The sequence below is a fragment of the Ptychodera flava genome, chromosome 16 (genome assembly GCF_041260155.1).
Source record: "Ptychodera flava strain L36383 chromosome 16, AS_Pfla_20210202, whole genome shotgun sequence".
Classification (NCBI taxonomy): Eukaryota; Metazoa; Hemichordata; class Enteropneusta; family Ptychoderidae; genus Ptychodera; species Ptychodera flava.
This window is the reverse complement of record NC_091943.1, coordinates 4,562,495-4,580,584: the sequence shown is the minus strand read 5'-3', so window position 1 is coordinate 4,580,584 and position 18,090 is coordinate 4,562,495. Positions and strand designations below refer to the sequence as shown.

Here is an 18,090-nt window from a genome sequence, read left to right as displayed (position 1 = left end):
GTTTTCACGACCTGTTCACACTTGAATCGTTCGTACATTCTTGTATTTGATTTGCTGATTTCACACGGCTACAGTCTTGTGAAAAATATGAAGGACAAAGAATGCTTGTAGAGATTAATTCAGGTAAATGATATCTCACACACACACACACACACACACACACACACACACACACACACACACACACACACACACATATATATATATATATATATATATATATATATATATATATATATATATATATATATATACCAAAGTATACCAGTGTCCTGGGAAATTACAGTGTTCGATGCCAAAAGCAAAGCGTCATAAGTTATAACACAAATATGACTTTCCTAACTTCTTGAGAAAGCCCTGTATGCGGTTCCACTTTACTCATGTAAAACGCCCCGACAACAGTAGAGCACTCTAGTACTCGAAGGACGACTTGAAGTGATAATGGAACGTTTAAGTTTGACTTCTCGACGATGAGTATACAATACCATCAGCGAAAGCATTCAAATAGAAGTTCATCCAAAAAAACCCCAAAAAGTGTGATCAAACACATGAGATAGAACATCTTCTTCCTCTTGATATAAGCTACGACCAAACAGCAGGTAGCATACGGCTTTAAATCCACATAACGCTCACTTCAGATAGAAGAAATACAATCACTTGTAGGCGACAAAATTATCGAAAACATCAGATTGCGAAGAGTAAAGTGCGATTTCCAAGAAAAATTGAAAAAATTACATAAAACACATCAACGAGTCAATTTCAGAAAATATGATTCACATTCCTCTCTCAAAGACATTATTTTGTCTCAGTCAAGGTTCACTTTTGTCTGTTGTTTTCGTAAGGATGAATAGATTGCAACTTATTCAATTACATGTTCTTTGATAGCATTCTACTCGCAAACCATGCTGAAATGCATATGTGTTCATATTGTCGAACACGGCCTGTGCAAGATCTTTATCTTCATTGGTGGTATGTGAAAGGGACATTAGTTGCAATGTTCGCTAACATTTTCCTATATTTTTTGCCAAGAGTTTGTTCTTTTACTCCCTAAAACAAGTGTTTGACTTGTCAACAGTTGGTATTATATACAATCAGCACTGGCCCGGACTGCAACTCAGTTGTTCAAGTATCAATATACAGCACAGACACCTGTGAATTTCCTGTTGTGTATATTGGGGCACACCGATCTTTATTTGATGGAAGGTTACTGACAAATATATTTTTTCACGTAGATAATGTAAAAGTGGCCGTTCTGTTGTTGCTATGGTTATATTTATTTATTATCATTCCAGTGGCATATACAGGGACAGTAGCTGCACTAACTTTGATAGTTGAGCAGCAGTTTTGTTCAGTCTATCAACTAGTATCTTGAAATGTCCATTATCCAGCTTGCCAGCACAGCCCGTGTATGTGTGCTGTGCATTCGTATCATTTACAAGTGAATTTCAGTCTGGACTCTAATTCAATCATCAACGACAGCATATACATATATGGGCTTTGTTGACAAGTTGAATATTGTGTATCACCATGCTTTAGGGAGACAGCAAGAAAATATTGTAAACAAACATTATCAGTTGCATGTTAAGCCCAAAACAAAGAGCGCTTCTGGTCACCGCGCACGTGATTTCAGAACCTGCGGGTCATGTCTTTTTTTGGAGGGAAGGGGTTACATACACATCAGTACAGCTATCCTTGATATCCCTGTTTGCATGTCTAAAATACTAAAAAGAAAATGGAAGTATTATGCAGCCAGCGATAAAATACAATAACTATTGCATCAATGGTGCCAAACCAGCATTGTAATGAATAAAAAAAGAAAGAAAAAAGGAAAAATTAAAAAAAATCGCGTCGTCGCATCACTTTGGCTGAATGTCAAGGACAGGCAACAATTTTTTGACCTTACAAAGTATACCTATTGTTTTTGCAAAGAAGATTCATTGGCAATAGCACTATGTAAAATTCTTTTCAAAACTAATGTAATGAAATGCCTAAAAATTTCCAGAATTTTTTATTAATATAAACATTAAGGCCATTGCATGACATATCAGTGTTATTCATACTTTTATTGAATTACCTACCAAACTATGGAATCTGAAAATGTAAAAAGATAGGGTCCAAAAATATTGTTAGACCCCCTATGACCCATTGTAAACCTTTCAAAACCCCCTCTACTATACCCTAACAACTTTCAAATTCCCTTCTCGAATTCCTCCAGCTCCCCCTACCCAGTATCTGTGATGGCAGCCTTAACCCAGCGAAGAGTGAGATGACACTTGACAGCAAAACGATAGTGGACAGAATTAACACCACTTGTGAAGAAAACAGTGGTTAATCGGTGGAAGAACTCGTCATATATAATACACTGGTTTAAAAACATTGAAGAAAAAGACAGATGCACGTACATGTTCGATATAGTTGATATCTACCCCGCTATTAGGGACTGGACACAAATTACAGGGGGGTGGGGGTGGGCCGGTGTTTTTTGGGGGTGGGTCGCTATTTTTCGCGCAAGCATTTTTGAAGGGTCATAAAATTTTGTGCAAGCTTTTGGGGGAGGGTCACCTTTTTTCATGCATCAAAGCTGAAATTGCATGTGCACGCTATGGAATACTGAAAAAAGAAAAAATTACCTCCTGGCACTTTCATTTTCTGCCATTACCATTTTCGGCGCGCCCTTCGGGCGCAAATTTCAGGTATAATAAACAATGTATTGATGATCCAAGCAGCCACATTGATTTAAGTTGTCATGATTTCTACTTATTCAACACTATTGTGCATAACTGTCCCCTATAATGACTCTTTCAATAACAATTTGGGAGATTACTTATTTGACATCATTCTCCCATTGACAATACATTGGGTATAGGTCGGTGTCAAATATTCATGTTGCTGTATGTACATTTTTTAATTTTTTGAGGACATTGACAGAATACAAACTGTTCAGAATAGTGCATAGTGTCATCAATAACAACTGGAAGCTTCAGGTCGAACAACTTTTGAATAACAATTTAGGATCAGACAACCTATGAGTTATTTGTAGTTTCCTCATAGCCTACAATGTATAGTGAATCAACATTTTGGTGAAATTCCAAAATCAAATTTCTTGCACAACCATTGACTTGAAACCACTCTAGTCTAATCATGAATATTAATACTAATAATTAGGTGTACATAAATGCACAGGTTTACCAAGTTTTGTATTGGAAAAAAATTATTCATAGTTTCATCATAGACTGCCATGTATAGTGAATGGACATTTCAGTGAAATTCCAAAATCAAATTTCTTGCACACACATGGACTTATAACCACTCTAGTCTAATCAAGAACATAAATATCAATAATCAAGCATACATAAATACACAGATTTGCCAAGTTTTGTATTTAAAAAAATTATTCATAGTTTCTTCATAGACTACAATGTATAATGGATCCACATTTCATGCGAAATTCCAAAAACAAAGTTATTGTACACAGATGCACGTGTTACCACCCTCTTCTAATCAAGCACAATTATGTCAATTATTCAGGGTCATATATACACAAATAGTGCTATTTTTAATTCTGAAAATTTTTTTTACAGTTTTGTCATAGACTCCCATGTATAGTGGATCAACATTTTATGCGAAATTCCAAAAACAAAGTTATTGTACACAGATGCACATTTTACCACCCTTTCTAATCAAGCACAATTATGTCAATTATTCAGGGTCCATATATGCACAAATAGTGCAAATTTTTAATTCTGAAAATTTTTTGACAGTTTTGTCATAGACTCCCATGTATAGTTTTGTCATAGACTCCCATGTATAGTGGATCTACATTTTGACAGAAATTCCAAAATCAAATATCTTGTTCACATGTGCACTTGTAAACAACCCATGATAATCAAGTATATCTATATCAGTTATTAAACATCTGTATATGAACAGATATAGCTAGTTTTATACTGGAAAATACACGTTCGTAGTTTTCTTATAGTCGACTACATGTATAGTGAATCAACATTATTGATAAAATCTAAAAATTACATTTTTTGTACAGGCATACACTTTTTTTTACCTGCCACTTCAAGCAAAGTACATTTACATGAATAACACACATATGATTTGATATTTTTTGGACAACGCATTATATCGGCCACATTTTGCCTTCCTTACGGGAGGGCGACTTAAAAAGTATAGCAAGTCAGAAGGGGGTCTTTAACACATTGCGGGGTTTTTTGGGGGTATTGAGTAACAGGGGAGGGTCACTTATTTTCATGCACGGATAAGGGGGAGGGTCACCAATTTTTGTGCATGAACTTTTGAAGGGTCACTATTTTTTATGGAGCGGTTTTTCGAAAAACACCGGCCCACCCACCCCCCCTGTAATTTATGTCCAGTCCCTTACTGAAGATCTATTTAAAAAGGCATTACTGTTTACTAAAAACACATGGAGATCAGTAAAGAAGATATCGTAGTATCATGCTGCTGAGAAAATCACTCCCATTCGTCAACCGCTCACCCTGTGTCATTAAAGTTTTTGACTTCTGAGTGGGAAGTTTCGACGGGCAGAAATATGTGCGTTGGTAGGCACGTTCATTCTCCACATCTTGTCACAGAAGTGCTACAAGACAACATTGGTCGCTACATGGACGACGGTCTAGCCAAACCGAGAAACATAACTGACAGCCAAGCAGAAAGAATAAGTAAAGACATGACCAAAACGTTCACAAATCTCAACTTGAAAATCAACGTAGATTTCAACAAAGTTGTGGATTTCCTCGATGTCACTCTAAACCTTGCCAATGGTAAACATCTACCGTTCAGACAACCAAACGACCAGCCAATTTACGTCACACACGCAGACGAATCATCCACCAACCATAATTAAACACCTCCCAGCAGCCATAAGTAAAAGATCTCTAAGGAATATCCGATATTTGTCAGGATGAAGAAGTCTTCAACAATGGCGTTCCAACATACGAAAAGGCACTGGAAGCAATTGGCTTCAAATGAAGAAATGCCAGTATACATGAACAGCACGAAAAGCAACAGAAAAGAGAACACCGACAAAGAAACATCATCTTGTTCAATCACGTTTTACAGCAAGAATGAGAACCACAGTGGAAAGACCTGCCTCTGATTGATTCAAAAGCACTTCCCGAAGGACTCCAAACCACGCCCAACATTCAACAAAAAAGGTTACGGCCAGCAACAGCTGAATGAAAAACATATCATCATCAATCATCACAATCCGTCAAAGAAAAATCACCACACATCAGAAAGATGCAACACAGAAACTTGCAATTTGACGGAGGAAAGACCAATGCCATCTACAAAGCGATGGTAACAGATGATAATGAAGACAAATAAGCCCACTTAGGCCTGACAGAATCCACTTTCAAAGCTGCTACACCATTCACAAGTACTAATCCAGCCACAAAAAACATGCAAATAACACTGAACTCTCCAAACACATCTGGAAATAGAAATAAAAGAGGCAGATTAAAACAATAAGCTTGTCAATTGGCACGAAGGAAACATATAGCACCAAACAAATATGCTACACCCCGCAGACGAATCACAAAGATACCTGAATACCCAATGACACAAAATTACATCCCTAAACAATGGACTACCACTCCTCAAATGTACAACTGGACCAGGGCTCCATCTTACCAGAGGAAGACCGAACCCTATTCTGAGACTTGCAATACCATGACGATGACCTATTTGATCCAACACTCACTCGATACAGTGGCGCAAAGGGTCCCTTTGAAGGACCAGTCAACATTGGTCCAATGGAACCACTTCAGCGTGAAGGACCTATTTCCCAGTATGCCCGAGACAAGCTCATAGAATTGCAACAGAAATTTGATGGGCTTGAGAATACAGTCGTTTTCTGCCGCCAAGAAGAGATGGCAGTAACGGTTGAATACTTAACCCATTGTTCCTGGTGAAGAAATTGGAAGGGGGATTCCGATTTGTCAAAACATTTGCTGATGCTGGTAGATGCAGTAGCTAGGCCACAAACCTCACTTACGCCTGACGTTGACCCCCGCTCTCCTCACTATCACTTTCTGGAAATACATTATCACCAATAGCCTGATGACTACATTTTATCAAATACTACTTTAACAAAGTCTTCAATAAAATATTGTGATGTTGCCACACAATTTTGTGGCTTACGTGTACACACTCGTTGTGGAATGGGGATGCCCGAAAGAGAAACTGCCCTAGACGAACCTATGTGTTGTGTTTTACGTGACTTTATTCAACAGGCCTGGGACAGTTGCCAAGTTTGCTGATGATATGTATTGCGGTGGAAACTCATCCCAAGAACCATTCCAAATTGGGAAAACGTACCAAGGGAACTATTGAAGTGTATCCTGAAACTGTCTCCCAAGAAAAGTGTCATCTGCCCTCACTCCTGGGATGTATATGGTCAGAAGGCAAACTCAAGCAATCCCTCACCGCGTTGCAGTTTTAGCTTAATGCCCACTACCTGACACAGTACGAAGCTTTTGGTCATTTATTGATGCCTTTAACATAGGTCGTGTCTTACAACACTGCTTCAATCTTGAGGCACCTTTACGATTTACTAAAGCAGATCAACAATCTCACTAAAAGATAAAGTAGTATGTCAGCCTTCGTGAGAAGTTCAACTTCGCACAACAGTGAAAAGTTCAACTTCGCACAACAGTCCCTCACTGTCTCAATCATAGACTTGGTTCAAGTCGGTGAATTTTTGAAAAATAAAATCATTTATAATAGTTTCTCTTGTGTCTCTCCTATTTCGTACAAACCTTATCGGAATTTTGTAGGCCAGGCAATGTTTTCCCAGCAATTGAATGCGTTGCCTTTGAGTCTGCGTTCACCCCACTCATCGCGTCCACTCCACTCACACAAGCGTTTCACATGAAAGCAAAATACATATTATTGCGTTCACTCCACTCAAACATTAACAAATCACAGACTTAGACCAAGTCTACCTCATTCACAACAAGACAATAGTCCTTACTCCCCAATTAGATAGAATTTTGGAATGTTACTGATGGATCCACAACCAAGCATGCTATAGGGGCAACATTATATGTCACACATGATGACAAACCATTGTTTGCAGGCTACCTTAGTGCTAAACTTCGAAAGCATCAAGTGTCATCGCTACCATGTGAAGTGAAAGCACTTGACATGCAGTTGCTGTCAATTCTTCAGTCCCTTCATAATACAGTTTACCGATCAAGCTTGTGTTCCCACAGATAGTAAAGCCTGTGTTCCAGCCTTTGACAAGCTATGTCATCGACAATGCTCAGCCAGCCCACGAGTCACTTTATTCCGAACCATTGTAAGCAGATACCAAGTCACTGCCTGCTGCCTTGCTGGCTCTGCTAACATTCCTTCAGACTTACAAGTTGTACTGCACCTACATTTGCATTGAATTCGAACTTCTTTGTCAAATATGTAAATTTATATAACGTACAGAAGAATCAGTCGTCAGATCTCTGTAAATCTCTGATATCATCAACGGCCTAACAAGCCTACCATTTACCAGCAGGGCTGCTTGGCTTAATATCCAGTTAGAGTGCCCTGATCTCTGTTGTATACATGCCTAGCTAAAACAGGGAACAAGATCCTCCAAAACGCTTACCAATTTGAGAGATGATAAACAGTATCTCAACACTACTATGATTGCAAATGAGTGTCTGCTAGTTGTCAAACACAACAAACCCTTCCATCATACATCAGAATTAATTGTCGTCCCATGAAATGCTGAGCTTGACGGATTTACAGCCATACACATCAAGTTAGACCATCCATCAAAGCACCAACTTAAGCTGATCATGAAACGTCACTTATATCACTTATATCAAAACAATTGACATTATTTGTATCACCGCCGTTGTTTCCCTTTTCATTTGTAATTTGGTAGTTAATGACACTAAGGACTTATTTCCTGAAGTTGTTGTCTGTTTAGCCGTTTTGTATGCTTAACAGTGTTACTGTTGTCGCGTGTTTCTTGTTGTCAAAAAGGAAAGAAACACAGAGATCACGTCAGTAGGCCTCGTTGTACCTCCCTATGAATCATGGGTGTCTCGGACTCACTCCCTGCCATATTGTCGTTGGCTAATTAAACATGTTTCTACTGTTCATCTGTGTTAGTTCGCTTACTGGCGCATTGCCGTCTTATGACAACAAAATCGTAAAAGTTAGAGTCACATCTTAGATCCTCTATTACTTCAAGGAATTTTGAACATACTAACTCTCTCTCTCTCTCTCTCTCTCTCTCTCTGTTAAAACTATGCTTGTTTCTTTAGCATAAAAAGTTTTCAGTTGCGGTAAACGTGTGAGTTTTGTTCGATTTGGTTAAGATAAATAATAATAACCTCATACGATGCAATACCCTCTTGATGCAATGGTGTACCTGACAAAACCATTTCTTGCTATTGATTTCATGTGTGAATATCATGACACCAATCGTACAATCTCATACCTGATTTTTTTTATCCTTTCGCGACTATGGTATTACTCCTTTACTGTTGCCATATTGGCGGCTTGAAATGCAGCTGATCAGTACGAACATGAAAATTACAATGGTTGAATTGTGTAGGAAAACGAGCAATGTAGAGTTATAAGTCTGTGAAAATCTGCAGGAGATATACATGAATGACAGGAGAGAGACTAAAAAATTACAATGGTTGAATTGTATAGGAAAACGAGCAATGTGGAGTTACAAGTATCTGAAAATCTGTAAATGTACATAAATGACAGGAGAGAGACTAACTTCGAGGTTGTGAGTATGGTCAAAACTGTCTGGACCTACGCCGAGAGCCGGAAATTGGCGCGCTGAAGTCCAGGGGGGTCCCTTTAAATAGTCAAAAGCTGGTATGTGGGGGCGCTGTTAGAGGCTATGTAAATTTTGGGCGAATATTTAGGCCAGCTGGAGACAGTGTGTCAAGTTTTTTGATGCATTGTGATTCTAAATGTTTGCGTAGTTTGTCATCCTGTTTATTGACTTGTGGGGTGATGCCAATTATTGAAATATCACTGACACTGTGTTGATCAGAATTAAAATGTATGGCGACCAGGGTATCTTTTTTATGACGCACTGAGGAGAGGTGGTTATTGAAACGAAGTCTGAGAGATGTTTTAGTTTCCCCGACATATTGTTTATGGCAGCGTTGGCATGTGAGGAGGTATACGACGTTTTTGCTGTTGTAGCTGATGGCATTTCTGATTGTGTATGTTTTCTTGTTGACTGTGCTTTGGAACTGTGATGTATTAAGGGTATATTTGCAAATGTTGCAACCCCTCGTAGATTGACATTTGGTGAAACCGGGGCTGGATTCACCGGCGTTGTTAATATTCGAGCGGACAAGGAGGTCTTTGAGGTTAACATTGCGTCGATATGATATAATTGGCATGTTAGGGATGGCTTCTTTACATTTTGATGACTTATGGAGTGTTGGGAGGTTCGAGGACATGATGAATTTCAAGTTAGGGTGACGGGGATTATATGTCGAGACTAGTGGGATTCGACAGTCTCCCTGTTTGTTTTGTACTGAAGGAGAGCCGGCCTAGGGATTGATTTCGCTCTATTTATTTGTTCTTTGACAAGGTTGTGAGGGTAATCCCGTTCAATCAGCGATTGTTGTAGAATGTTGAGGCGTGTATCACGCCATTCTGGCTCCGAACAAATGCGACAAATGCGTATTGCCAGGCTGTAGGGGACACCTAGTTTCATATGTCTGGGGTGTGCTGACTGAAAATGTAAATATTGATGGGTATCAGTTGGTTTTTCGTACAAGTCTGTCATGATTTTGCCATTTTCATCGGCGTGGACTCTAACATCTAAGAATGGAAAGGAAGTTTGAGAGTACTCCGTGGTGAATTTTATTGTTTTGTGGAATGAATTGATGTAATTAAAGAATTCTATGATGAAGTTCAGATTTGCCGTAAACAAACTGTAAATATCATCAATAAATCTATGCCACAACCAGGTTGACACTGTACTGTATGCCTCCTTAAGTAGTTTGCTCTCCAGGTCACCCATGAAAATGATTGCATAACTGGGGGCCATTTTCTGGCCCATGACTGTGCCGTGAATCTGCAAATAATGTTGACTGTTGAACACAAAGTTGTTGTTATATAGAACAAGCTTCAAAAAGCGTATTATAGTGGAAGTTGGTGGAGTTTTGTTTTCTCTTTGATCTAGTGCTCTTTGACATGCCGCAAATCCTTCCTCGATAGGTATGTTTGGGTACAGCGATACAACATCGAAAGTAACCATGGTACTACCGGGAGGGATTTGTTCCAAATGTTGAAGTAACTGTAAAAAGTGGGTAGTATCTTTGACATATGATGGTAAATTAGCAGCTAATGGTTGCAGATGGTAATCGATGTACTCAGAAATACCTTGTGTAGGATGGTTTATTGTAGAAATAATGAGTCGAAATGGAATACCCTTTTTATGAATTTTAGGTAGCATATAAAATTTTCCTGGGCGAGGGTCACTACAAATGAGGAAATCACGAGTCTGTTTGGTGGTATAACCTTGTTGATACTCGTCATTTATGGCAGCTTTGATAGCAGTGTTGATCTTATTTGTTGGGTCCGATTTGAGTCTCTTGTAGTGTTCTTTATTGTCCAGAATCTTATTGGCTTCTGTGATGTAATGCTCTTTATCCATGATCACTATGGCTGAACCCTTGTCAGCCGGTTTTATTACCCAGTCATTCCTGCTTGTGATGGATTTGAGGACTGTTCGTTCAGATTTGGTGAGATTGTCCTTCACTTTGGTTTTGTAGTTAGAGTGATTCGAGATTGCTTCGTTTGTAGTGGTGATAAACATTTCCAGAAACTGGTCCCGATTAGGTGGTTGCCAGAAAGAGCTTATCATCGTACGTAGGTGTTTCATCATCTCCGTCGCTATGGAAAAACTCTGCCAGATGGAAGCGACAATGAAAAGTGTTCATATCAGTTTCCAGTTATTATGTAGATCATTTTCCCCCAACACTCATCATGACCTGAGTTCAATTAGTCTAGAACATTCTCAAGGTCACTGCCCTTAATGACCTCACAACCTTGAATTCAATTAGTCATGTTTGGAATGTTCTGGAAATTTACTGAGTTGTGCAAGAGAGATAATTTTAGAACAGTAATTAGCATGTCAATAAAAGTTCTAGACTGTTCTTATATGCTCTTGTGTAAGCACATGTGTATAAAAAGGGACGTGCACAGCTTCCAGTCAGACTTTTGGGATTGTGTCTCTTGTGTGTTACTTCAAGTCTTTGGAAACTCCAGCAGTTAGTCATTCTCAAGACTTTTCAAGACCTTCACTGCCAACGCTGGATTTATACTGTGGACTTTGTGCAACTTCAAGCCTGCAAGCCAAAGGACTGTTCATTCATCCGACAGCCTGTTACAACTCTGAGACTGGAGTTTTGCCGTCCCAGCTGAGATAAGTTGTCTGTACACTTTTAAAGCTTGTACTCTATCCCAGACTTAGCAATTAGTTTTGTTTTTGTAATAAATTTTGTTTAAACGGAAACTGCTGAGTTCACCCTTTTGTTCGTTTTCTAAGCACGTAACAAAATTGGGGGCTCGTCCGGGATACTAATATTTTGAGCCGTTTGACAACATTTTGCCTGCCTTTTCAAAACTACTGTATACTGTGAACTCAGCGAAATTCAATCATGGCGGAATTCAAGCCAGACGTATTTATGGATGACCTTGATCAGGACACATTTAATTCCCTCAGAAAAGACAACCTCATAGCACTGGCAAATTTCCTTAAAGTAGAAGTCAAAAGATCTATGCGCAAGAGGGAAATACAGTACCATATTGCCAAACATCTAGTTGATTTAGGCCAATTTGAGGAATCCACCTTGAAAGATTATGAGCCCGAGTCTACCTTTGAACTAAGAGAATTAGAAATACAGGTAGATTTGGAGCTTAAGAAATTGGAATTAAAAAAGGAAAAGTTACAAATGGAAGAAAGACAGAAAGAAAAAGAAAGGCAGGAAAGATTAGAAATGGAAGAAAGACAAAGAGAAAAAGAATTGCGATTAGAAGAACAGCAATTACAGGTAGAAATAAAACGTTTAGAGCTTGGACAGTCAGGAAAATTCTTCCCTTCAGACAGTTTTGACATCACTAAGCATTTCAGGTTAGTTCCCCCTTTCCAAGAAAAGGATGTTGACAAATATTTCCTTCATTTTGAGAAAATTGCTCAGAGTCTGAATTGGCCTAAGGAGTCCTGGTCTATGCTTTTGCAGAGTGCTTTGGTGGGTAAAGCCAGTGAAATTTACATTCAGTTGTTAGTAGAGCAGGCTTAAAATTATGATTCTGTGAAGGAATTAATTCTCAAGGGCTATGAATTGGTGCCTGAAGCTTACCGTCAGAAATTTAGGGATTGTGAGAAGGTGAAGGATCAAACTTATATTGAATTTGCTCGAACAAAAGAACAACTGTTTCATCGTTGGTGTTCTTCAGAAAAGGTCAGTCAGAATTTTGAAAAATTACGACAACTTGTTTTGATTGAGGAATTTAAAAGGTGCATCCGGAGTGACATCAAGACATTTATCAATGAACAAAAGGCAGATACATTGGAGGTTGCTGCACGTTTTGCCGATGATTATTCATTGACCCACAAATCTTCATTTCTCAGCAAACCATCTCAGACCTTTCCATACAGAAACAATGCAGGTAAATTTAACTCCTCCTTTTCATACAAGAATTTCTCAAAGGAGAGTAGAAAATCAAATAACAGCAGTTCACAGAGTTCAAGTAACACTCCCACATCATCAGATCCCAAGTCTCAATCTCCTTCTGACAAACAGTTTAGTACACTTTCTTGTAATTATTGTAAGAAAGATGGCCATTTAATGTCAGATTGTTTCAAATTGAAAAGAAAACGTGAAGGTCAAAGTGGTCAAAGTGGATCTAAGCCAACCGGCTTTATTTCTTCATCAACTCAATTAGAGTCTAATAATGTGTGCCACACATTTTCTGAGGTTAAACCCCTCTTATCCGTAATTAATGAGGTCAAGGTCAATTCTTCTCAAGATAGCATTATGGGTATTTTTTAAACTATTTATTCACGATGGTTTTATATCACTTTCTAGTGATTTCTCTTCCGCTACCCCTGTCAAAATTTTAAGAGATACCGAGGCTTCCCAGTCTCTTTTGTTGGCAGATACCCTGCCGTTTTCTGAAAAGTCATTTTCAGGTTCTAAAGTTCTATTAAGGGGGTAGATTGCAATAACTTTATTCCTGTTCCTCTCCATAATGTTTATTTGTCTTCGGACTTTGTTTCTGGACCTGTGACTTTAGGTATTAGGCCTTTTTTGCCTTTTGAAGGGATTCACCTTCTTCTTGGAAACGACCTTACTGGGGACAAGGTCATAACAATCCACTTGTGACTGATAATCCTAGTTTAGATCAGAATCCAAAGCCAATAGAGGAAGAAATTCCGGGCTTTTTCCCTTCATGTGCTATTACTCGAGCCATGTCAAAGAAAACTCTCAAAAATGATGTCACAGATGTTGACTTAAATGACACCTTTCTCAGTCAGGTGTTTGACACGGATTATTCCGTTATGCCTCGTGGATTTGAAACTTCCAGTAAAACTTCTGCTGACCAAGGTCCGACATTTTCTAGATCAAATCTCGTTGCAGAACAACACAAAGACTCTGATATTTTGTCTTTGTTTGACAGGGTAGATGATGAAGGTAAAACTTCAGATAGCTCTGTTTCCTATTATACAAAATCTGGTATTCTCATGCGTAAATGGAGACCTCCAGATGTCTTGGTTGATGACGAGTGGGCTGTAAAACATCAAATTGTGGTTCCAAAGCCTTATCGTGCTGAAATACTGCGCCTGGCTCATGAAACTCCCTGGGCTGGTCATTTAGGAGTCAGGAAACGTATCATAAAATTCTCAGTCATTTTTATTGGCCTAATCTCAGGCAGGATGTGGCACATTTCTGTAAAACTTGTCACACACGTCAAATGGTAGGAAAGCCAAATTAGACCATTCCTAAGGCCCCTTTACAGCCAATTCCTGCATTTCAAGAACCATTTAGTAGGATTCTAATAGACTGTTGGGCCCCTACCAAAAACAAGATCTGGAAATGAGTACATGTTGACAATAATGTGTACATCCTCTCGGTTCCCAGAAGCCATACCACTGAGAAATATCAAAGGAAAACTATAGTGAAAACTTTAGTCAAATTTTTCACTTTATTCGGCCTCCCTAAATGTGTCCAGTCCGATCAAGGTTCCAACTTCATGTCTGGTATTTTTCAACAAGTAATGGATCAGCTAGGCATTAAACAGTATAGGTCATCCGCTTATCACCCAGAAAGTCAGGGTGCTCTTGAGCGATTTCATCAAACTTTGAAAAATATAATTAGGACCTACTGTTTCGACACAGAGAAGCAGTGGGATGAAGGAATCCATTATCTGCTCTTTGCTGTTAGAGAGTCAATTCAAGAGTGTCTCTTGGTTTTAGCCCATTTGAGCTTGTATTTAGACATACAGTCCGTGGCCAGCTTAAGCTCGTTAAAGAGAAATTCCTATCAGACAATGATGATTGTCTGAATATTTTACAATATGTCTCAGATTTTCGTACAAAACTCTCTAAAGCATGTGAATTAGCTAGAGAAAATCTTGAGTTATCTCAGCAGTCAATGAAAATCAAATATGATAAAAACACCTCAAATGGAAGTTTGAACCAGGTCAAAAAGTTCTTGTTCTACTTCCAATTCCTGGCAAACCACTCCATGCTTTTGTAGAGCATGATGTAATGCATCCTTTGTTATGTAAATTCCATAGCATGTACAGCGCCACCAGTGGTACTTTGATACTTAGTCTGTGTATTCATTCAGTGTGTGTAGTAACAAGATGGCGGATGCAGCGACACCATACAGTGTGTGCTCTGAGTGAGTGAGACATCAAGTCTCTAATCCAAGCCATCCGGCCTAAATTGATGTACTGCCATGAAGATATGTAACTAAAGCAATTCATGCTTCAGTTCGGAACAAGTTTGTCAGTGTTTTGGTAATTTATGGTCCATAGGAAATCTTCGATGAATCTGTTCCATCACGGTCCCTCCACAAAACGGTCAAGAAACGCCACCAGTTTCTTTTGTTATAGTCCAGGTTTCGATTGGGCTTTCTGTTGATTTTACTGACGGGGATAATCCCGGAATTTCAAGCGTGCGGCGGGAGGTGTTAACAGTTACGTGCATAAAATTATCGTAAGCACAAACTTAATTCTCCCAGAATGCATTCTGATTATTGTCTGCGCATGCGTCTATTTAAAAGGCCAAAGTTTGTTTACATCTGCCTGCCATATCTTCCAAGAGACATCACCGTGGAGTCATGCAGCGTGAACTATGTACAAGTTCGGAGACGATTTCGTCAATTTTGACGACTCCCATGTTGATTGGGACTTCATTTTGGAAGATAAAAATCCTGCGTCGACACCTACTGCTGCGAAACCCAAGCCTTGCGTGGTCTTCCAATGTCCACAGTGTAGCAACCGATACAATCAGTTTGTATATAAATACCCATCGATGGGCTGACCACGGTCTCTCGTGGGTAACATACGAAACCCACACACGCCATGATTTGTATCTCACTTGATCCTCAATCAGGAAAATCCATGGCAGAGAGTTTGGCACCCAGGCTTGGGGAGGTCATGTCACCAAAATGTCGCGACACTTGTAGGGTTTCTAGATTCTCTAAATTTGGCGGTCTGAGAATTCGAAAGGTCGACAAAATCAAAACATTGGGTTCGGCAGTAACTTGTGTCTATAAGAAAGAACAGATTCCATCATGAACCTGATTGCCTACTTTTGAGAAGACTGAACGATCGGTAGGGACGCACTTGACACCTCTGAACGATCGATAAAGGAGAAAAAAAGGGGGGAAAACGTTGCACTATTACCATAACGCCAACTCTCAATGGGTCGACGCACGGTCGACGGGAGCACCTTGCAAAAACAAGGTCATCGTAAGAGTTCCTTGATTTCGTGCATTGAATTTTGTTGAAAACGATTAAAAATTTCAAATCGAACTCTCAAATTGGAACTGAGGAATTATCATGTTAAGTCGATATCAAAAGGGAGTTAAGGAAGACATTTTAGGATTTTTCCATGTAATGCAGATACGACTCGTCGATCCCAAGCGACGCCATTTTGTTTTCAGTTGAAAATATAAACGCGGCAAAAAAGACTAGTTTTCTTGTCGAATTAGGTTTCAAAATAACAACACAACACAATTCCCTATTTTTTCGAAGTCTTTGCCTTGTTAGGAGGTGCATGACTTACTTTTTTGATGAAAGGTGAAAAAACAAATTCACAGTGTTTCCGAAATGCATGGCGTCGGTCAAGATCTCCTCATGGCTGAACTCAGCCATAAAATATCATCCAAGATTTCTCGATAGTGACCTAGATCTTTAAGAAACTGTTTTACTCATCTTCTCAAGTAGCCACAAAAGTCTTCAAATACATGCGAAACAGTGCAAAAAGATGAAAATAAAGTAGCTTGATTGACTGAAAATCGTAGGATACCGGAGCGGGACCGTGTCACAAGGCGCCACTGAAACAAGACGCTAACTTGCCTATGACGTCATTCGCTTCCTGCGTCCACCGCAACGCGGACTGTTGCAACTGTGTAGGTGATTAGCACCTTTGAACAAAAGCGTTTCTTGACCGTTTTGTGGAGGGACCGTGGTTCCATATAGTGCCATTGACGCCCGTTCATGCTGTGTTGCAACTCATGAAGAAGTGTCATTTAGTCTGGTAAATATAACTGAACTTGATATAACACAGTTGCAGTTTGTAACATACCTTCAATTCGAACGCTATGCTGCCGTCATTGACATTGTGAGACTTTTGGAAAGAGTAACTTTCTCTGTTTTGTGTTGTTTTGAGAAGTTGCCGAACACAAAGAAACTAGTAACTCAGCCATGTGCATTATGCAAATTAGCAAAAGTTGAGAAACATCTGTGTCAAGTGTTTCCAGAACAGACTCTCGCTTGCTGTTGACTTTATTACCTGAGTATATACGTTCGTTCAAGTTCTGTATCCTGTAATATTAGTCGCTGATACCGAGAAGTCAGTTTGCTGTCAGTTCAAAGGAAGATTTCCGTGTATCTGAACACTAAAGCCATAGAGTACCAGCAGTTGGAAGCCTATACGAGTGCTGTTGTGTTTGTTCATGACTGTAGAGCATCGTTGAATTATCTGCTTGGAACTCTGTCAACAGGTTTATGTAGTCTTTTTATGTTGGCTCACACTAAACGCCTGTTATCAGTTTATATATTTTCTTTTGAAAAGTGTGTCGAGTTGAACAATATTGTGTGCTTATACAGAAAGTTTCATGTATTGAACTCAGAGATACTGTAATTAGGGTGACCGGACGATTTTTAAAACTAAAATTTTTTGCCAAAATCTTGATGGCACCTGTTGAAAGTGTTGGTACAAAGTCCAAATCTGAAAAAATAATTTGGCTAATTAGCATGATCACAATTTGGCAGCCTCTTGAAAATCAAAGTTTCCAAATTATTCCCCTGAGAATATTGTAATGAGGAATAATGAGACAATATGATCAAAAATCGGATCAAATATTGTTAAAATGGCTCAAAGATGACTAACTTAGTAACTGTACAATAATGAGTCTAGTGAAAGGTGCATTGATAGTTTCCAAATTATTTCTGTGAGAATATTGTACGGGTTGATGAGTCCCAGTGAAAGAAAATGGAAGATTGTCCTCACGCTGACCTTTGTGTTTACAGTATCATAGATACGAGCCATTGTTTCTGGTCAGAGACAGGTGCGCACCGTTGAAAAAGCACATTGTTCAAGTACGGTACTATTGCGAACTTTACTTCCTGCTTTGGAAAAACCGTGGGCGCTAATTTTCGCTGCATAGTTGAGCTATTTTATTGCACAAAACAAGTAGAAAAATATCTAAGGTACAATTTGCCCGCATGGCCATTCCTTCCCTCCTGGAAAATGATGCCAAAAGTCATAGCCGTTTCAAAGTAAAAATTTCGTCAGCAGTTTCTCGGAAGAAAAAAAGACCTTTTTAGGAAATT

At 39.0% G+C, this 18,090-nt stretch overlaps 1 protein-coding gene across 1 annotated transcript; it reads right to left on the bottom strand.

The window, feature by feature from the left end:
- Positions 1-9,508: 9,508 nt before the first annotated feature.
- On the bottom strand, positions 9,509-10,882 carry LOC139114906 (uncharacterized). Its single transcript, XM_070676832.1, has one exon. It carries the CDS (start codon positions 10,880-10,882, stop codon positions 9,509-9,511), a length of 1,374 nt encoding a protein of 457 aa, XP_070532933.1.
- Between the last annotated feature and the right edge of the window lie 7,208 nt (positions 10,883-18,090).